The sequence below is a fragment of the Quercus lobata genome, chromosome 5 (genome assembly GCF_001633185.2).
Source record: "Quercus lobata isolate SW786 chromosome 5, ValleyOak3.0 Primary Assembly, whole genome shotgun sequence".
Lineage (NCBI taxonomy): Eukaryota > Viridiplantae > Streptophyta > Magnoliopsida > Fagales > Fagaceae > Quercus > Quercus lobata.
In genome coordinates this window covers 3,296,461-3,316,811 of record NC_044908.1, presented here as the reverse complement: position 1 = coordinate 3,316,811, position 20,351 = coordinate 3,296,461, and the positions used below count along the sequence as shown (strand labels likewise).

Genomic DNA, 20,351 nt, shown 5'->3' with positions numbered 1-20,351 from the left:
AGACCTTCGAACCAACAGAGATGAATTCCGCTCACTTGGGAAAAATGACAAAGAGGAAGGACGGCCAAAAGCTAAACCATAAGGGGTAAAAGGTTTTGAGGAACGTGAAATTAGGAACAAGCGCACTCTAGAATGGAAAGTCAGCCATGGGCTTTCAAAAAAACAACACCAAAAGAAGGAAAATATGAGAAATAGGGAAAGGCTCAACCTTCTGAGTGATAAGCACAAGACAGGTTCTAGTACCCAGGGAGAAAAACAGGGGAATCAATAGTTCCCCAGGACCCTAGAATGACACCATAAAAAGGAGGAAAGCAACCAGCAAAGGGCAAGGAATTTTTGAGCGAGCAATAAAAAAAATCTCGACAAGAAACCATTAAGAGAACTCTATCAAATTTAAGGGAAAATAGTGAAATATCTCCCGGTATCCCAAAAACAACCACTATAGCACATACTTGAATTCAAAAGAGTTCAAATTTTACAAGTCTTAGAGGCCTGGATAGCCATCAAAGTCTGTAATTTTTGAGCTTATTTGAACCTTGTATCACGTCTTAGTGAGCACATTGTAACAATAATTAAGAAAAACTAATGAAGTATTTCTTATTAATTTGAGGATCCCTAACAATTATTTTGTGTATTTCCTGATTACTTTGCACTCCTTTGCTGTTTTCATTGTTGATTTAATACAAATATTCTCGTTTTGCTAGTTTATGTGTATTGTAGGAAACATGCCCTGTGCACCACTTGGTATTTAAACAGCCCCTTAGCTGCGATGAACCAAGCCCAGTCCACCAAACTACAACTATTTGGCCTAGGATCCTTAGGCCAATGTGCTGAAGAAAAAAACACTCTCACTATGGTTTCGTCACTTGTGTTTGTGAGGGTCCTTTTTTGGACAGTGTCCAGGCCCAAGTTAAAGAAAGGACCCTAGGCCTTTTAATTGTTATTTAAATGGACTAGGCTTGGTTCACTGTAGCTAAATGGATTGTTTACAAACCAAGTGGTGCATAAAGCAAGAACCCTACAATACGTACATACTAGCAAGCAAGAATATATATGTATTGAACAGCAAGAAACAGTAAAAGAATAATGTAATAAAGAGAGCGACAAAACAATTGTTAAGGATCCCTAAAACACTATGAAATATTTCATTACTTTTCTCAGTTGTAAATTACAATGTGCTCACTAAAACGTGTCACAAGGTCCAAATAAGCTCAAAAATTACAGACTTAGATGGCTATCTAAGCCTCTAAGACTTGCAAAGTTTGAATCCCTTTGAATCTAAGTATGTTCTATAGTGTCTGTTTTGGGATACCGGGCGTTATTCCTCTTTCTTATACTACTTTCTTTGAGTTTTTTGACAAAGTTTTCTCTATGATTCACTATTGCTCAATTGCCCCTCAATGTTGGCTGCTTCCCCCCTTTTATAGTGTTATTCTGGGGTTCTAGGGTACCACTAATTCACCCCCTTTGTTCCCCTGGGTACCAGAGCCTATGTCGTGCCAGCCACTTCGGTGGCTATTCCCTTCCTTATTTTCAAATAGTTTTCTTCTTTTGATGTCTTTTCCTCAAAAGCTTCTTGCTGACTTTCCTTTCTGGAGTGTCTCTAGAGAGTTGACTTCTAATCTCTCTTCCTTCAAGGCTTCTACACCTCATCTTTTCAGATTCAAATTTTTTGGCTACCTTTCCTTTTGTCATTTTTCCCTAGTGAGCTAATTCCATCTTTGCCAAATTGAAAGTTTTCCCAACTACTTCCCTTCGTGGTTCTTCTTTTTAGGTTCCCCAAGGTACCAGCCCTTTATTCATGAATTATTAGTCCCAAACTCTTTGATTCCTTTATGCATCATTGGGTGGCTGATAAAGATTTTTTTGTTCTTCGTTCCTTGTGTTTTCTGGGCACTTCTTTTGAGCTATCTTAATCTTCTCCCAGCTTTGCTGCATGTCCTGAGGACCCCAGGCTTTTGGCAGTCCTTGGGTATCCCAGCCTAGTTCTTATCACTAGACTCCCTTTTGATTTTTTGATTTTGACAAGCTGGGCTTCTTCCTTTCTTTCCTTCATTTTTCTAAGATCTATCCCTTTATGGGTCCTGGGCTTTAAAGGTTTTTTAATGGATTTAGGCCTACCATCATTTTCTCTTGTGGTGAGCTCAACCCTTTTATATGGGGTTTACCCACTGTGTTATTTTGGACTTTGGTTTTATAAGTTTTTAGACCTCAACAATGTTTCATAAACAAGTTCAAAAGTTCTCAATAGTGGCAAGAATATTTCATATTTTTTCTTACCTGTCATCTAATGCAAATTGCAAAAGCCACTTATTGTCAAGAGAAAAGCCGATGTAGATCATAGATGATCGATAGGATCTTAAACATAGCATCTGATCTTAAATACTCCCAGCAGTTTTTGATAATTTGCTTGGGTTGTTTGTTTCCATGGTGCTATGGAAACCTTGCTCAACCCTTAATCTATATGTAGTTACCTACCATGGGGTTAAGGTTTCAAAGGTGGCCTGAGTCTAGCACCCAAAAAAAAAAAAAAAAAAGGGCAATCACATCCGAAGCAAAGTTGCAATCCTAAACAAAGTTTTATTGATTTAAATCCAAATTAAATTATCCAATGCAACCTTCATTTAATAGGTCCCATTGAAATCCTATAATACATATTTATAAACAATGTTGAGCTACAGCACAAAGCATATTCCATGGACCACATTAAGACCAGCCCAAACCAAACTCTGAAATTGATAGCTTCAATTCATATTTCTTGGCATCACTTTAGTTCAACAAAGTATGCTCTCTATGGCGAAAATTGGGAACTTTGTTCCCTTTTCACAATCTTCCGTTGTCCCTTATTAAACTTTCTTAAGACAAACTTATAGCAATAAATTAGACAAACAATTTTCCACCACTGTAGGGACTAATAAAAGTGCTCCGAGCTTTTTACAGTAACTCAATCAAACTATAGGCTGGAATTTTCTGAATTCCAGCCACCGCCATTGCTTTCCTGAAATCAGTGGCATGATCCCATCTCTCCACCCCAGCATTAATGTTTGATAACACCATGTATCGCCCACTATGCCATGGCTGCAATTCAAGTAGCCTTTGCCCCACTACAGTTCCCAGCTCAATGGCTCCATGGATCTTACAAGCACCAAAAAGAGCCCCCAACACAGAACCATCAGGTTCAAAAGGCATACTTCTTATAAAATCTGTTGCTTCCTTAAGTAAGCCTGCTCTGCCCAAGAGATCAACTACACATCCATAGTGTTCCATTATGGCTACAATCCCAAACTCACGCCGCATTGATTGAAACAACTTTAATCCCAACTCCACAAATTTGCCACGAGCACAAGCTGTCAGGACAGCAACAAATGTGACCTCATTAGGATGCTGGCCTTTCATTTTCATCTTCTCAAACATATCCAAAGCCTCCATCTCCCTCCCATTGGAAGCAAGAGTAGTTATCATCGCATTCCAAGTGCAAACCTCTTTAACCACCATTTGGTCAAAAACATTTACAGCATTTCTCAAACAACCTGTCTTACCATAAAGATCTATCAGTGCCGTCCCTGTAAATACAGTCAATTCAATCTCATTCCTAATAACATATCCATGAATTTTCTTTCCAGAAGAAAGAGCTCCTCCATTTAAATTAGCACATGAAGAGAGTACACTAACATATGTAGCTTCATTAGGCCTTACGGAACATGCCATCACATCTTCATGCGTTATCATCTTTTGAAAAAACTTAATTGCCTCACTATAGCACCCATTCCTCTCAAACCCATTAATAATACTCGTCCAAGATACCACATCTCTCTTAGGCATGCATTTAAAGAGCAAAAAAGAAGACCCCATATCCCCATTCTTGCCAAACGCATCAAGCATCGCATTGTACGCAACAATGCATGGTTGCGAAATTTCCTCAAACACCTTACGGGCATCAAACAGCTCACCAAGTTGTGCATAGAATCTTACAAATGATGTTTGAATAAACGGGTCATGCAGAACACCGCGCTTGATGACTTGGGTATGAAGGGGTTGGCCCAAAGATGGTGAGGAAAAGGTTGCGGCTTTGATGAGGGAAGGGAAGGTGTGGCTGTTGGGAGGGGCTCCATGGGCAAGCATGTGAGTGAAGAGGACAAGGGTGTTGTGAGCTTGTCCAAGATCTACATAAGCTCTTATCAAAGTGTTGTAGAGGAGGGTGCTCATCCATTTTGAATTTGGCGCGGTTGTGTTTGTACTATGGAGGAGGTGACCTTTGGTAATTAGGAGGGAATGGATTTGTTTGATTTGGTTTCGGTGTTTGAGCAAACGCTGGAGGAGTTGGAGTAGACACTCAGGTGAATGCTGCATAACAACCAAGTCAGGGTCTCCCAACACTTCAACTGGGAGTAAAAACTTGGATAAACCCTCTTTTTCTATGGTGAAGTGCCCACATTTCACACCTAGCTGGAGGTAGTTTACCCATCACAGCCTGCAAACTCTTTCAACACCTTGATAAACCTGTCAAAAATGCAACCAGAGTCAATTTCCCAAGCTGATAAAACCTCTTCTTCCTGTTAAACAATTATCTATTTTTTGATAATTTCAGGAGTCTTAGGATGGTTGATATCATACTATAGTAACTAGACACCAAACCATGACACTGTCAATATAGGCCGAACTGGGCCTCAGTTCAATCAGTCCAAGTGAGCTAGAAAAACAGGTGAGCTTTCGAGTGGAAAAAAACTGTTTTGTACTCAAAAAGTGGTGATTCTTCAAGCATAGAACTTTTGGAAAAACAGAAAATAGATATATAGTGACTAAAAAAAGCACTTCATCATTACATACAAAATCCTCTTTCTAATGCATACCAAATGAAATAGTGGATTCAAAACCACTTCAAACTTTCAATGAATTTTCCTGCTCAAATAATATCAAGTTCTGTTAAATCAGCAAATTTGTAAAAGAGAATCATTATTCATAAGTTTAAATTGGCAGAAAGATTTTAACTTTCTACACTTTCTAGAAAAATGTTATTTTAACTTATTAAAATGTTACTTTATACGCGTCTAAAACTCCCTTCCTTTCGTATCCTCTGCACTTGTTCTATCTCTCTCTCTGTCTGAAACTCACCACAGCCGGAAAATTTTATAATTAAAAATTAAAATAAAAAACTAAAACAATCATCCCTATTATTTTTTTATTTTATTACTTTATCATCCCTATTAATGTAGCTTTTTTTTTTTTTTTTTCACACAGTTTTTTTTTTTTTTTTTTCATTATTCCAGAAACAACTTTCTAAATATGCAAAAAATATAAGATTGATATTCGAACCAGTAACTAATTTCAGCAGGGGCTGAACTCTGAAGAGTTGAATTCACCAGCAGCAGCCGCCACAAATTTCAGCGGGGGTTTGGGTCTCGACCTCCTCTATTTTCTCTTTAAGTCTTGGGTTTATCTTGGGCTTAATTGCCATGTGTTAGTTCCTGGTTTCACAGGGAGGTATTTTATCCTGCTTTCAAGCTAGGCCCATAAAACTTCGGGCCCAAAAACTGAGTCACTAAAAATGACTCTTGAAGCAGACCAACAGAAGAGATTATTCATCGTACAAGAGAATAAAAAGTAAACATTCATTTTAGTTAAATTTTATACCTGGAAAAGAATTATTATATTGGATATTTTTTGTGGCATCAAAATGCAATGGAAGGAGGACTACTTGTTTCACCATATGTTCCTTAGATGTTTAAGACAGGGTAGTTATCTCATTTATAAACTCTTATTTGACAAACATTTAAATGTCTAAAGTTTGGAATAAAAATGAAACTGTTAGGGTTCCGTCAAAGTACCCTAATAATTTCATTTTTAATCTAAACTTAAGGGTCAAAATCTAAATTGAAAAAAATTTGAAACAGTAATAAGACTAATTTGTTTTCGAGTCAAATCACAAGGGGGCATTTTGTTTGTCCCAAAGCATACAAAATCTTTTCAACATTTTCATTGAAACGTCGTAATTGAAAGTGTGTAGACTAAATTGTCACTGGTTCAAAATGCATTGAACAAAACTTGGCAAATCAAATCAATAAGCTTTTTGATTGATTCAGGGCACCGCCCTCCTTCTTAGAACCCATGTACCACCACTGAACACAATCTATGTAAACTTTCACCAAACTCCATCAGGATTGAAACCAGTGTTGTTTGAATTTAAAATGTGTCGGTACGCCACATTCCAAAATTTCTCTGGTCACCTTCTTAAATTTCTCTGGTCACAAGGCCACCTATCTTCCCTCCTCTGGCCATATTCTCTTCTTCGTTCATGCAAAAACTTGCATTTATCTCCAAAATGGCACCTCCCTTGAGCATAGTATCTGCATAGCTGTTGTTGCATATGGCCTTGCCTCCGTGGTGGACTCATTGGTGGAAAGTGGTTCGTGCTTGTCAATGGTGGTGGGCTCCTTGGTGGAAAGTGATTCATGCTTGTCAATGGCTGTCCATTATAAGTCCCATCTGATAACCCTCTTGTCCCATAAGTATTTGGATATTTGTCGCTATGAGCTTGATAGTTGTTGCTTTGAATGTAAGCTTGATGGCCACTGTACATTCTTTCTATATTACTTGCATGCATTGACTCAACAAAGCTCTGAGAAGGTTGCTGACGGTGATAGTCACTTTTTGTTGTATTAGTTTGCTGCTGTGGCTGAGTTGCTGCTTTTCTTGGTTCAGAGAATAAAGCTACTCGAGTTTGCTCAGTTGGCCTTCCTAAATGAGTGAATGATCCCAACTGCTGAGGCCTCATGTCTAGTTTCCCTGAATCAAGGAATGCAACAAACTGTTGCTGAGAATTTGCTGGTTTTCCTGAATTAACAGATGGATCCATCTTAAGAGGTCCAAATCCTGATTTTTCTGAATTATAATTTTGGCCTGACTGTGAAGGTTGAAATGTTGGTTTCCTTGAATTGACCAATAAATCTGACTGTGGTGGTTGGATTGCAGATTTTGCAGTTGAGACTGAATTGAATTGAGATTGGTTTCTATTTGTCTCCTTTTTTGGGATCCTGAAATACAGACAGACAATATAAGCATGTACTAATGCAAGTACAACCAAAATGATTCTGTAACCTCTATCATATTCATATATGATACCAATAAAAGATAACAGTGTTCCAGTACGTAAGCAGAAGTGAGTACCGCATTTTCTTATTTTCCTTCTCTTGGATCCGTGATTCTCTATCAGACCTTGCAACAAACCCCCTGGAGTGCTTTTCCATCAAAACTTTCTGCCTCTTCCCTTCATCTTCCCATCTCTAAAAAGTTGACAACAATGTGATTGGTTTAATACTAAGCAACTAACAGAGGACTGAGAATAAGAAAATTGTTTATATCTTACAAACCTGTCTCAAAGTCTTTAGTCGGTAAAGGTTTCGACCCTTAATTAGGAGGGGATGAAGTGGTGGGAGTGGTTTCTCCCCCTTGCTCCAGAGTACTTCAATCTGTTTAGAATAGCAAGAAAGCTGTATGTTAACTATTGCAATTAAGTGTAGAAACATACATGTTCACCCCATTACTGAGTTTTATCTAAGGGCAAGACTTACGTCTAGTTCCTTAGGTTCTCAATTGAATTATAAATACACTGTTGTATTGACCAATATATTAAAAATAGTGTCATCTTTTTCAAGGACAGTTAAATTTAAACATGTGGTTCATTGCCATTGGTCAATGAAACCACATTCTTAAATTTAGTTGAGGAACCTTAGGTGATTCGAGGAAATGTACATAAGTTTACCCTCCATCTAATGGAATGAGGTTAATCCACCAAATAAATCTATTTAAAATTTACCAAAATACAAGTACAGAATAATAATTTACATCAAACCTTCAAACAAAGTTTATGGCTGCCTTTTGGACACTAACAAGTAATGCATGCAATGTATACATCCTTTCAGTATTATTCTATAAGGATCATAGATTTTTGACTTACAGTAAAGGTATGCTGTTGCTTGGCAGCACCATAGCTTTCTTTCACAATGCGGCCTGCAACAATCCTTTTGCCACAAGGAGGACCACTGGCACTTCGGGATGCTATATTGAACCTGAGATTTCCACATTAGAAGTGGAAAAGGTATTGAATTCAAATATCAGAAAATACTGATAGAATAATGTGAGTGTTAGTAAATCATATTAGTAAGCATCATGCCCAAGTTTATCAACCATAGCCCATCTTGACTAAACATCATAATGAGAGTAAGTACAAAGCATTGACAAGTGAGCAATCAATTGGACAACAATAATTACTTGAATTCACGTCATTTGTGCACGTTACAATGCTATGCAAATGGTTACATCAAGCACTACTTCTAAATCTTTTGCCATTGTAAAATAAGAAGGAAAGGTATATCATTCACTAAAATATAAGACATAAAAATAAAATTTTAAAAAAAAAAAACTTACATTTCATAAACATTTTGCTCAAACATAACAACATCACCAGTGCATGCATCACCTGCAAAAACCCCATTTATATTTCAGATTATAAACATGAAAGAGAAGAAATTTATTTGAACAACGCCAATCAATGACCACGAACTTCTACACTCTAGGCTTGATAAAGAAATTTGAGACAAGAAATACAAGAAATAAAGGAGATCATAGCAAGAAGCTGATCTGTATGATTCAATGAGTAATGAAATGTGCATCATCTAAGTAGTATACCAAATATTTAATAGGATACAAATTATCCTAAAGTATCTCATCTTTGCTGTCCAAGCCCACTAAACCCTGAATTAGTAACTCCATCTACTTCAATTTCATATGCGCAAATTTATAAGAAAGAACAGTATCATAAAAAGGTGATATGTGCACCTTTCAAACCCATAAAAAGGTGAACTAGAAATTCAATGTGGTAATAGTAACAAATACAAATTTTTTACATGTGTTATATTGAAACCAATCAAGTTTGCCATTTCTCAGGGAGTCAAATGTTTGTGTGGATAGTCTAGCTAGCCCCTCATGGTAGCTTTTACCAACAAATATTCCACTCAGGAGTAAGGATTGCTTGGCCCTAGATTGTGACATGTGTATTCTTCTGTTTTCCTTTTGATTGGAGTCATAGCACCAAAACCAATAAACAAACAAATAACCATCCATGGACCATGAATATTTAAATTAATATGTGCACCTTTACAATTCAACACAAAGCTAGAGGCAGGGTATTTGTTCTCCCCTCCACCATTTAAAATCCTGAAAACAAACATTAAAGATTATGAGAAACCACACAGTTCTTCAAAATCATTGCCACTTCTAAAGAATATGAGCTTACTCTAGATGCTCCTTAATGCGCTGAATGAGTGTATCCTTGTTGCCGGTCAATCTCAGTCCATTCTTCCTCAAATAAACCTTACACTGGTCCAATTTCAGTTTCTCTAGCTGGCCAGCTGCCACCAAAACAAAAAAATAAATTAAATTAAAATTTTCATACATCAAAAAAAGGAAAATACTGCAAGTAATCATCATGTTGTGCATTTCAGCAATTTGGCCTGTCTAAAATTGACTTTCCCTTGTTCTTGTTCATCTCAACAATATTGTGAAGCCTATATATTTCAGCAACAAACTCTACTGTGCTATAATAACCTAATATATAACAACCTCTCTAGCTAGCCCTCTGCCACAACATAATTACAGAAGAATCAATTCCATGTATAAACCAATAATAACATTCAAAGTTCAAACAAGTGATTATCCTCTTATATATTTCTATGATAGCTTCATCAAATTTAAACTTTTTCTTGTTTCTTTTTTCCCTCAACATTGCTGTATATTCAAAGTACTATGCATATACATGAAACTATCCAATACACACATAGAAGCACACGCACACATTAACATTTCCCCCAATTCTATCAAATATTTATACCATATAATTCAAGAATCCATTAACTGTATTTAATTTCCCAAATACCAAGGCTAAGTTTAATTTGACCCAAAAAAGAACTTTCTTGAACATTAAAAAAATCAAATTAATGGATTAAACCTTCAATGATCTTTTGCACTTCCTCATAGCTTTTCTTATCTTTCTCATCAAGTTCTGGCACTACCACTTCCACCTCACTTGAATCTCCTTCACAATCCATATCATTATCTTCAACAATCCTGCATACACAACAAAAACCCCATTAAAACAAGACGTAAACACTTAAACCCAGTTCAGAAATGCTAAATCAGAATTTAACCCCCCAAAAAAACCCATTATCAAAGTAAAGGGCGAGATACAAACCGAGCCTTTGATTTTATGTTGTTTTTTATTGAGAGGTTAGAGAACTTGGCACTGGTTTTTTCAAGAATAGTGTAACTTGGGTCTCTATCCGAGTCATCAGAATCTTGATCTGAGTGAGACCCTTCACTTTCACTGTATTCTTCCTCCTCTTCTACAAATGGGTATTCTTTGGAGTGCTCAGAGACCGCCATTGATGGGTTTGTTTCTTGGTCTGTGTTTTGAGCTTTTGACGCTTAAGCAAAGCTTTTATGAAAGGCAATTTTTGTTTTTTCAGAAAAAGAAAGAGAATTATATATTAGGAAACTCAAAAATTCGAGATGGTATTAACGTTGTAAATTGACAAAAAACGGTCGGTAACATTTTGAAATTTGAGAATATTCATGTGGACATGTAGAGGCCCATTATCTTATGAGGTCCAAATGTTCATGAATGTTTTTTTTTAATGTTTGTGATGGGCTTTAGAAGTAACAGTATATTAACCACCAAGTGTGGCCCAGTCGCTTGTTCACCATTGGGTAAGGCTCTGGGGTTCAACTGGGTTTGCTCCCCAATTCGAGTCCCAGCAGCTACAACACCTTATAGTCAACAGCAAGCTCCCACCATGAGCAAAGATTAGTTGAGGTGTGCGTAAGTTAGCCCGGACACTTGGTAAAAAACCAAAAAAAAAAAAAAAGTAGTAACTGTGTGCTTGATACTTTTAAGCCCGTTCATAATGTCCTTTTTTGTAAGCACATTCATGTTGTCTTTTATATTTAAGATTGGGTCTAAAAAATATGAGAAAAAGAGAAGCTTAAAGAAATTTGTTTTTCTTTTAATTGTTAATTACTACATATGAGAAGGCATAAAGATGAGTTATAAATGTAGAGTATAAAAATAATCAGTAAGTTTAGGGGAAAAGAAATTTTCATTAACCTATTTCATAATTAATCCAAAATTTTCATAATCATTAAGACATATACATGTTATAATTGGTGCATAGTAAATTGATATTAATTGTGGATTTTGTGTAAAAGTAACATCGTTTCAATCACAACTTGTCACTTTCATAAATTATAAAAATGTTATGAAAATAGTTGTGTTCTTTTTTTTTTCTTTTTCTTTTTTCAAGTGAGTTGTATTCCTAACTTTAATAAAAAAGAGTTTGTATGTTTCATGTTCAACAAGACAAGAGGATGGTCTATGCTTTATGGTTCTTATTTTTGAGGAGAGGAGGATAGTTTATGGTTTCTACTTTCTACTTTGGTTGTGTAGGACATAATTGGCTTCTATACAAAGTTGTCAAGTCTGATCTAAGTTAATTTAGAGGAATTTTTCAAGAATAAAAGTAGTAGATTTGAGCCTAGGATCCCACCTGTGGATTACAATAGCCATGAGAGGGTTTTCTTTTTTTCCTTTTTAACTCCATGAGAGGGGTTATTTTTCAGTCAAAGAAAAACTTGGACATATTTAGTTAAACATAGAGAAAAACAACTATGAGACTATGAGTTGGCTTTTTAGCTAAACTAAACATATATGTTTAGTTAAATGTGTGATAATGCGTATACAACTTGCCGCCTTTAAATTTGGCGAGTCTAGTTTTAGTTTTTTTAGTTTTTTTTTTTTTTTTTTTTTAGAAACAAATACATACAAGAAAGAGGGAATGCAGTTCTAACACAAAAGCAAACCATAGACTATGAGTTTAGTTATTAGAAACAAGAATGAGTTGGAGTTTTTATAATTGGATAAAATTAATTAAACGTCCTTATACAGTGAAGCTCTGGTTGGCTGATCGAACACTTCAAGGAAATTGGACATAGTGCTAAAAGGGGAATTCCTTCTCTGCGGCACAAAAGTATGCTATAAAAGTATTTGTATAACCAGGTATTTTTATTTTTTTATACATTTATTATTTTGTCGGAACATTAATTTTCATAAATTTTTTATCAATTATTGATCACATGTTTAATTATAATTAGAGGAACATCACTTATATATATATATATATATATATATATATATATATATAAACAAAAAAACAAAAAAAAAACATATCATCTTTTAAATATTAATCATAACATGTCACCTTAACAGTTACTAAAAATTAAAAATTAAAAATTTTGCATTCCTAAATCTATATATATAATAATAGGTGAAGTTATGAGAAACTTAAATCAAAATTCCAAATTAGAATTCTAATTTTGCACCATATGTCCTAAATTATTTATTTTTAAAGAGTTTTGTGGGGACCGGCCCAAAATAACAGGTTGGGCCTTGGACCCGTCCGAGGACACCGGCCCATCCGAGGAGTCAATGTGACTCAAGCTATCCATATTCAAACGTCACTGAGAACAAAGACGACATGGCCGAGGAGATATTTCTCCTCGGATACTGAAAAACCGAAGCAAATGTACATCCTAGCCACTAAAACCCCTCTCCTAGATACGTGAACAGGAAAGAAACACGAAATATCTAAGTAAAAGATGTCACTGCCACATTGAATGCACTACAGCTACTCTCCTGGCCGCATTAATGTGGAGAAGACCCCTGAACAGTACTACCTTGGCTACCGCAACTCACAAAGAACTGAGAGAGGTGTCTGATGGGACAGGTGTTCAGGTAAGGGTTTAGATGATTAACAAGTGTAAGGCCCAGATGATAAGAAAGGGCTTATATAATATGTATAAGTCCTCGTAAGAGGGGGCATGAAAAAAGGGAGAAAAGAAAAAAGAAAAAAGACTATTGCATGTAAAGAGGTCCTGTTGCATTACTTTGTATCCGAAAATTAGGTTTTATCCTTATCATTCTGGAAGATTTTGAAACGTAATGACTTTGTTTCTTGTTCATATGTTCCCTCAAACCATGTAGTAATCCATTTAGCTTACTTAAGCCTAGTTCTTAAACCCATACTCTACAAGAATTCATTGTGTTGGACTTTTTGGACCAAACTTGAACAACAAGGACTGGGCCACCAAATTGTTCCCCTACAATTGGCACCGTCTGTGGGAAGAACTTAAGTGTTAGTAAGTACGACGGTTAAGCATGGTGAAATTAGGTCCACACCAGGAGAATCCCCACCAAGCTAACCCTCAATTGACGGAACCTATTGGGTCTCAATGGCAAAATAATCCTCCCAACCCGGGGACAAATCCAGGCAATGGAAGGAATCATAAGGGAAGCGTACATATTACCCAGACCAGCCAAAGCCATATCCAAATGGGTAGTCGTGTATCCCAAAGGCGAAACAATCATCAGGCCATGCAACGAGAGATAGAGGACATGAAAAGAAAGTTGTGTCGTGCACGGCAAAAGCGATCTCCCTCCAGCTTAGATGCATCCTCTAACGAGAAGGAGGACATCAGTTACAGACGGAGGTCGAGAACTCCCCCAAATGAAACTTTTTCTTACGAGAAGGAGTTGCGCCCTGCACGGAGGTATGAAAGCCCATCTAGCAAGGGTTTGGGTAATGATGCCATGAACAAGGCATTGGATCAGATCTCCAGATCACCCTTCGTGCACAGAATTGAAAGGGGTAAATAACCTCGACGTTTCAATCAACCAATGTTTGCCATCTACAATAACCGAGCAAACCCGGTGGAGCACGTGAGCCAGTTTAACCAAAGAATGGCCATCTACTCCCAAAATGAGGCTCTGATGTGCAAAGTTTTCCCGTCCAGCTTGGGGCCAGTGGCGATGAGATGGTTCAACAGCTTGAAAACAAATTCCATAGGCTCCTATAAGTAGCTCACTCAGGCTTTTTGTTCTCGCTTTATTACAAATAGCAGAGTCCCTCGACCCCTAAGTTCGTTATTGTCCTTATCCATGCATGAGGGAGAGACCCTAAAGGCGTATTCTGATAGGTATTGGGAGATGTATAATGAGTTGGATGAAAACCACGATGATGTCGTCATCAGCACATTCAAAAGCGGTCTCCCCACCGAGCATGGCTTAAGGAAATCTCTAACTGGTAAACCCGTTGCCAACGTCCATCAGTTGAAGGATAGGATTGACAAGTACAAAAGGGTGGAAGAAGACCAGCTACAAGGAAAAGGAAAGGAGAAGATCGTTCCCCCCAAAGGGAATGATTACAGGTCGGAACGATATAACCATAACCAGCCGATGAGAGATTTTTCGAGACAGGCTGGACAAAGCAACATGCAAACGGTTAATGCCGTGTTCAGAGAGCCAGTACAACAAATTCTGGAGAAAGTCAAGAACGAACCTTTCTTCAGATGGCCAAGAAAAATAGCTGGGGACCCTTCGAAACACAACCAGAACCTGTATTGTCACTATCATCAAGACCATGGGCATACCACTGAGGATTGCAAGAATCTATGGAATCTCCTAGATCAGCTAGTCCGAGAAAGAAAGTTACGTCACCTTTTACATCCCTCTAGCGGTCATCTAGGCCAGGCAATGCAAGAGCCTCGAAAAGATGTATCATTAAGACCTCCCACAAGGACGATACACGTCATCCTCGCTGCTCCAGGAAGAACCGACTCATTTCCTTCCAGGGTGCTGTCCGTGGCTCGGCTCTCCGCCGAGGACAGGGAAAGAGAATTTAAAAGGTCTAAAAAGGGAAGCTCTTTAATATTGGGATTCTCGAACGAAGATAAGAGGGGAACTATCCAACCTCACGACGATGCTTTAGTGGTTACGCTGAGAATCGGAGGTTTCGATGTGAAGAGGGTACTAGTAGACCCAGGCAGTGCAGTAAAGGTAATGTACCCAGATCTATACAAGGGGCTGAACTTAAGGTCGGAGGATTTGACGGCTTATGACTCTCCCCTTATCAGCTTCGAAGGGAAGACTGTTGTACCAAAAGAGCAGATCAGATTACCCATACAAACCGGATCAGAGGTAGTGGAGGTGGACTTTATCGTGGTCGATGCCTACTCACCTTACATAGCGATAGTAGCCAGGCCATGGATCCATGCCCTGGAAGCCGTATCTTCTACACTTCACCAAAAGGTAAAATACCCATCTGGAGGCCAAGTGGAAGAGATTCATGGAGATCTGGCCATGGCTAGGCAATGTATGGTGGCCGCCATCTCACGCCAGTCCAATGCCGAGTTCTCGACTTTTGAAAACTTATAACAATCAACCACCTCGGCAGGGCAAGTCAACGAACTAGCCGAGGAGATAAGGTGTGGAAGTTTGGAAAGGTTTACCGTTAACAATAACCTAGAGAGATTTTTCCAGGTCGGCTCGGAGTTACCTCCTCAAGAAAAAGAGGAACTAGTCGGGTTTCTGAGGAAAAATGTTGATGTATTTGCATGGCTTGCTTACGATGCTCCAAGGGTTGACCCTAGTCTCATTTGTCACTACTTAAATGTTAACCCATCTTCTATTCCAAAGAAGCAGCCACCTCGGCGCCCTTCGAAAGAACATGCCAATGCCGTTAGAGATGAAGTGACGAAACTGAAAAAGGCAGGGGCTATCAAAGAAGTTTTTTACCCCGAATGGCTGGCAAATACGGTGGTGGTAAGTAAGAAAACAGGGAAGTGGCGAGTTTGCGTGGACTTCACAGACTTGAAAAAGGCATGCCCGAAAGACCTATTCCCATTGCCTCGAATAGACCGGCTGGTAGATGCGACTATAGGCCACCCTCGAATGAGCTTTCTGGATGCCTTCCAGGGCTATCATCAGATACCACTGGCATTAGAGGATCAGGAGAAAACGGCATTCATGACACCCGTCGAAAACTACCACTATAAGGTGATGCCTTTCGGATTAAAGAACACAGGGTCAACCTACCAAAGGATGATGACCAGAATGTTCGAACCGCAGCTAGGCAAGGTCATTGAAGTCTACATAGACGATATGGTGGTAAAAAGCAAGGTGGTGTCCAAGCACGTGAAAAACCTAGAGATCATCTTTGGCGTCTTAAGGGAGCATAAGTTGCTGCTCAATGCTTCCAAGTATTCATTTGGGGTCGGGTCTGGGAAATTCCTAGGCTATATGGTAACCCACAGAGGAATAAAGGTAAGCCCAGATCAAATCAAAGCGATTAATAGCCTACAGGCTCCTCGGAACCCGAAAGAAGTGCAGAAACTCACTGGCACGATCGCAACGTTGAACCGGTTCATATCACGATCTGCAGACCGATGCCGACCTTTCTACCTCTTAATAAATAAGTGGAAAGGGTTTGAGTGGTCGGAGGATTGTGTCCTAGCCTTCCAGCAACTTAAAGAATACCTGTCGCGACCACCCACCATGTCTAGCCCTGAGGCGGATGAGGTACTGTTCGCATACATAGTAGTAGCCCCTCATGCTGTAAGCTTGGTACTGATACGAGATGATAATGGAATACAGCAACCAGTATATTACGTAAGAAAATCATTACATGAGGCTGAAGTGCGCTACTTACCATTGGAGAAAGTAATTCTGGCAGTAGTGCATGCTACGCGAAAACTCCCCCATTACTTTCAAGCACACACGGTCATTGTTCTAACCCAGCTTCCCCTTCGATCGGTGCTCCGAAGCGCCGATTACACGGGAAGAATCGCCATGTGGAGTGCACTCTTGGGGGCTTTTGATATTAAATGCATGCCTAGGTCCTCTGTCAAGGGTCAAGTCCTCACGGATCTAGTCGCAGAATTCGCTGAGCCCTCTGTAGAAATAAGAACACAAAGGGAAAATATGGATGGAAAATCGGTTGGCATAATCTCAGCTCGAGAAACCTCACGTTGGAAAGTCTATGTGGACGGCGCGGCCAACCAAAAAGGATCTGGGATCGGGCTAGTTCTGATATCGCCCGAAAGTATTACCATTGAAAAATTGATAAGACTTGGGTTCTCGGCTACGAACAACGAAGCCGAGTACGAGGCCTTGTTTCAAGGAATGATGGTGGTTCAAAAAATGGGCGGAAAGGCAATGGAAGCATTCTCAGACTCCAGATTGGTCATAGGCCAAGTGATGGGTGAGTTAGAAGCAAGAGATGCTAGAATGCAAGAGTATCTCGGTCGAGCCAAACGCCTACAATCAGACTTTGAATCCTTTAACCTGACGCATGTTTCTAGAAGTGGGAACACACATGCGGATTCACTGGCCACTCTTGCCATGTCCTCTATGCAGGATCTGCCACGAATGATCCTTGTTGAGGCTCTATGCCAGACAAGTTTAATCGGAAGAGACATAGCTCGGATCCATCAGATTAGAAGGAATCCCAGCTGGATGGATCCTATAATGAACTTCCTCAAAGACGATACATTACCGGAAGGAAAACTGGAGGCCGAGAAGATACGGAGGAATGCTCCTCAGTTCTGGTTGTTAGAGGACCACAAGCTATACCGGCGTTCCTATTCTGGGCCGTACCTACTATGTATACACCCAGAGGAATCCGAGTCCTTGCTTAAAGAACTACATGAGGGGATTTGTGGAAGTCATACGGGAGGAAGATCACTGGCGCACAGGGCACTCACCCAAGGGTACTGGTGACCGAACATGCAGAGAGAGGCCCAAGAATACGCAAAGAAGTGTGATCAATGCTAGAAATTTGCCCCAAATATTCACCAACCGAGGGGAGTCCTTAACCCCCTCTCCAGCCCTTGGCCATTTGCTCAATGGGGTCTTGATATTGTCAGCCCTTTTCCAAAAGCAGCAGGGAATAAGCGGTACATAATAGTCGGCACCGATTATTTCACCAAATGGGTAGATGCTGAACCTTTGGCCAACATTAGGGACGTGGATGCCAAGAAATTCATTTGGAAAAACATCATTACGCGCTTCGGAACCCCTCACACCCTCATCTCGGACAAAGGTCTTCAATTTGATAGTAAAAACTTTAGGGAATACTATTGCGACTTTGGGATCACAAACCAATATTCCACTCCTGCCTACCCCCAAGGAAACGGGCAAGCCGAGGCCATGAACAAAGTCATAGTGAACGGGTTGAAAAAGAGGTTGGATGATGCAAAGGGGAGATGGGTGGAAGAGCTACCACACGTTTTATGGAGCTATCGAACGACGCCGCGACGGTCAACAGGAGAAACTCCTTTTTCAATGACTTATGGGGCTGAAGCCGTACTCCCACTCGAGGCCAGCTTCCCTACATTGAAATCTAGCACCTTTACCCCAAAAAACAATAACGAGTTACTGGGGAGAAGTCTAGACTTAGCTGAGGAAAAAAGGGGAAAAACGATGATCCATATGGCCTATTATCACCAAAAGTTAAAGCAGGGGTATGATATTAATGTAAAGCTGCGACCCTTGAGTCCAGGCGACCTCGTGATGAGAAAGATTCTTGGCAGCGCTAAGAACCCTTCCTGGGGCAAGCTGGGACCCAACTAGGAAGGACCGTATCGCATCACATCTATGGCAGGAATAGGTGCTTATTACCTAGAAAACTTAGATGAAAAAACTGTACCTCGCCTCTGCCTATGTTTTGTTCCGTGATCATCGCATATCCATTGGTCCACTTCCCTCTATCCAAGTTTTAAACAGAATATAAGTCCTGCATGGCTCCTCGGACTACAGACTTAGGGGAAATTAATAACTTAAGGCATCTATCCAAGTTTTAAACAAAACCTAAGTCCTGCATGGCTCTTCGGACCACAGACTTAGGGGAAATTAACAACTTAAGGTATCTATTCGAGTGTTAAACAGAATCTAAGTCCTGCATGGATCCTCGAACCACAGACTTAGGGGAAATTAACAACTTATGGCATCTATCCAAGTTTTAAACAGAACCTAAGTCCTGCATGACTCCTCGGACCACAGACTTAGGGAAAATTAACAACTTAAGGCATCTATTCGAGTGTTAAACAGAACCTAAGTCCCGCATGGATTCTCGGACCACAGACTTAGGGGAAATTAACAATTATAGCATCTATCCGAGTTTTAAATAGAATCTAAGTCCTACATGGCTCCTCGGACCACAAACTTAGGGGAAATTAACAACTTAAGGCATCTATTCGAGTGTTAAACAGAACCTAAGTCCTGCATGGATCCTCGGACCATAGACTTAGGGGAAATTAACAACTTATGGCATCTATCCAAGTTTTAAACAGAACCTAAGTCCTGCATGGATCCTCGGACCACAGACTTATGGGAAATTAACAACTTATGGCATCTATCCAAGTTTTAAACAGAACCTAAGTCCTACATGGATCCTCGGACCACAGACTTAGGGGAAATTAACAACTTAAGGCATCTATTCGAGTGTTAAACAGAACCTAAGTCCTGCATGGATCCTCGGACCACAGACTTAGGGGAAATTAACAACTTATGGCATCTATCCAAGTTTTAAACAGAACATAAGTTCTGCATAGCTCCTCGGACCACAGACTTAGGGGAAATTAACAACTTATAGCATCTATCCAAGTTCTAAACAAAACTTAAGTCCTGCATGGCTTCTCAAACCACAGACCTAGGGGAAATTAACAACTCAGGACTCCTGTGCAATTTTAAGGTACGTTCATAGTCTCGTATAATAGCATCTATTGTTCTAAGTTCGCCGCACGGCACTGCCCTTTCTCATTTGTTTATATCGGTAGAATTTTAAGGATTGTTGCAAACATTAACTAAAGGAACAGTAGCATTAACTTTGAACAAAGTAATGGAATTATATCAACATCAGTCATAAATACAAAAGAGAAATGGGAGAAAGAACATTCTATATTGATAGGCCAAGAATAATACAAAGGGAAGTCTTTGCAAAAGAACAAAATGTAAGACAGCTCCCGTTTTAAAAATAAATAAATAAATAATTACAGTAATAAAAACCCTAGGAGCTAAGTCTCGGCAGGGGGATTCTCTTTTTGCTCTGGCTGAGAAGGGGGAACGTCCTTAGCTTGGGAATCTGCCCCAAGATCCTCGGTGACTGACTCCTTAGCAGGATCCTTGGCCTTCAGGGAGGTTCTTTTGCCCTTGCCCTGGCCCTTGTTCTTCTCTATTTCCGTGTCCTCGGCCTGGACAGCTAATTGAGCAGATCCCCCAACAGTGTCAATTAGGGGGATGGCATCAGGAACAACCGTAGCTTGCTCAGTAGCTTCAGTGGCTTCATCAGGGATCTCTCGGATCTCAGGAGGAAAAAAGACCTTCTCAGGCAACCTCAAGGCCGAGTCTGCAGGGACCCCTGCAACATTGAGGGCATGAGCCCATGAAATGCTGTAGTAATCCCTGCATA

At 39.5% G+C, this 20,351-nt stretch overlaps 3 protein-coding genes across 8 annotated transcripts; 1 reads left to right on the top strand and 2 right to left on the bottom strand.

Annotated features, from left to right (window-relative positions):
- Positions 1-2,583: 2,583 nt before the first annotated feature.
- Positions 2,584-5,414, bottom strand: LOC115988821 (putative pentatricopeptide repeat-containing protein At1g10330). Of its 6 annotated transcripts, none has more exons than XM_031112435.1 (2): positions 5,314-5,414; positions 2,584-4,500 (listed from the first exon to the last, which is right to left on the bottom strand). In XM_031112435.1, the coding sequence occupies exon 2, from the start codon at positions 4,348-4,350 to the stop codon at positions 2,935-2,937; it is 1,416 nt and encodes a 471-aa protein (XP_030968295.1). In that variant the 5' UTR covers positions 4,351-4,500; positions 5,314-5,414; the 3' UTR covers positions 2,584-2,934. The 6 variants fall into 6 exon arrangements, with proteins under 6 accessions (XP_030968295.1, XP_030968298.1, XP_030968300.1 ...); XM_031112438.1 differs by having other exon boundaries at positions 5,321-5,396; XM_031112440.1 differs by lacking the exon at positions 5,314-5,414 and adding an exon at positions 5,038-5,053.
- A 538-nt stretch (positions 5,415-5,952) lies between these two features.
- Positions 5,953-10,530, bottom strand: LOC115989215 (zinc finger CCCH domain-containing protein 62-like). Its single transcript, XM_031112884.1, has 9 exons — positions 10,247-10,530; positions 10,004-10,122; positions 9,293-9,407; positions 9,152-9,213; positions 8,425-8,476; positions 7,955-8,066; positions 7,368-7,466; positions 7,165-7,280; positions 5,953-7,031 (listed from the first exon to the last, which is right to left on the bottom strand). Exons 1-9 carry the CDS (start codon positions 10,435-10,437, stop codon positions 6,221-6,223), a joined length of 1,677 nt encoding a protein of 558 aa, XP_030968744.1. The 5' UTR covers positions 10,438-10,530; the 3' UTR covers positions 5,953-6,220.
- A 5,908-nt stretch (positions 10,531-16,438) lies between these two features.
- Positions 16,439-17,662, top strand: LOC115989306. Its single transcript, XM_031112979.1, has one exon. The coding sequence runs from the start codon at positions 16,439-16,441 to the stop codon at positions 17,660-17,662; it is 1,224 nt and encodes a 407-aa protein (XP_030968839.1).
- Positions 17,663-20,351: the final 2,689 nt, after the last annotated feature.

Coding starts and splice junctions, on each gene's coding strand:
- LOC115988821 (XM_031112435.1), bottom strand. CDS start 4,350: ATGCAGCATTCACCTGAGTGTCTACTCCAACTCCTCCAGCGTTTGCTC.
- LOC115989215 (XM_031112884.1), bottom strand. CDS start 10,437: ATGGCGGTCTCTGAGCACTCCAAAGAATACCCATTTGTAGAAGAGGAG. Junction 10,123..10,246: donor AACATAAAATCAAAGGCTCG/GTTTGTATCTCG, acceptor TTGTGTATGCAG/GATTGTTGAAGATAATGATA. Junction 7,281..7,367: donor GACTAAAGACTTTGAGACAG/GTTTGTAAGATA, acceptor TCAACTTTTTAG/AGATGGGAAGATGAAGGGAA.
- LOC115989306 (XM_031112979.1), top strand. CDS start 16,439: ATGTCTAGCCCTGAGGCGGATGAGGTACTGTTCGCATACATAGTAGTA.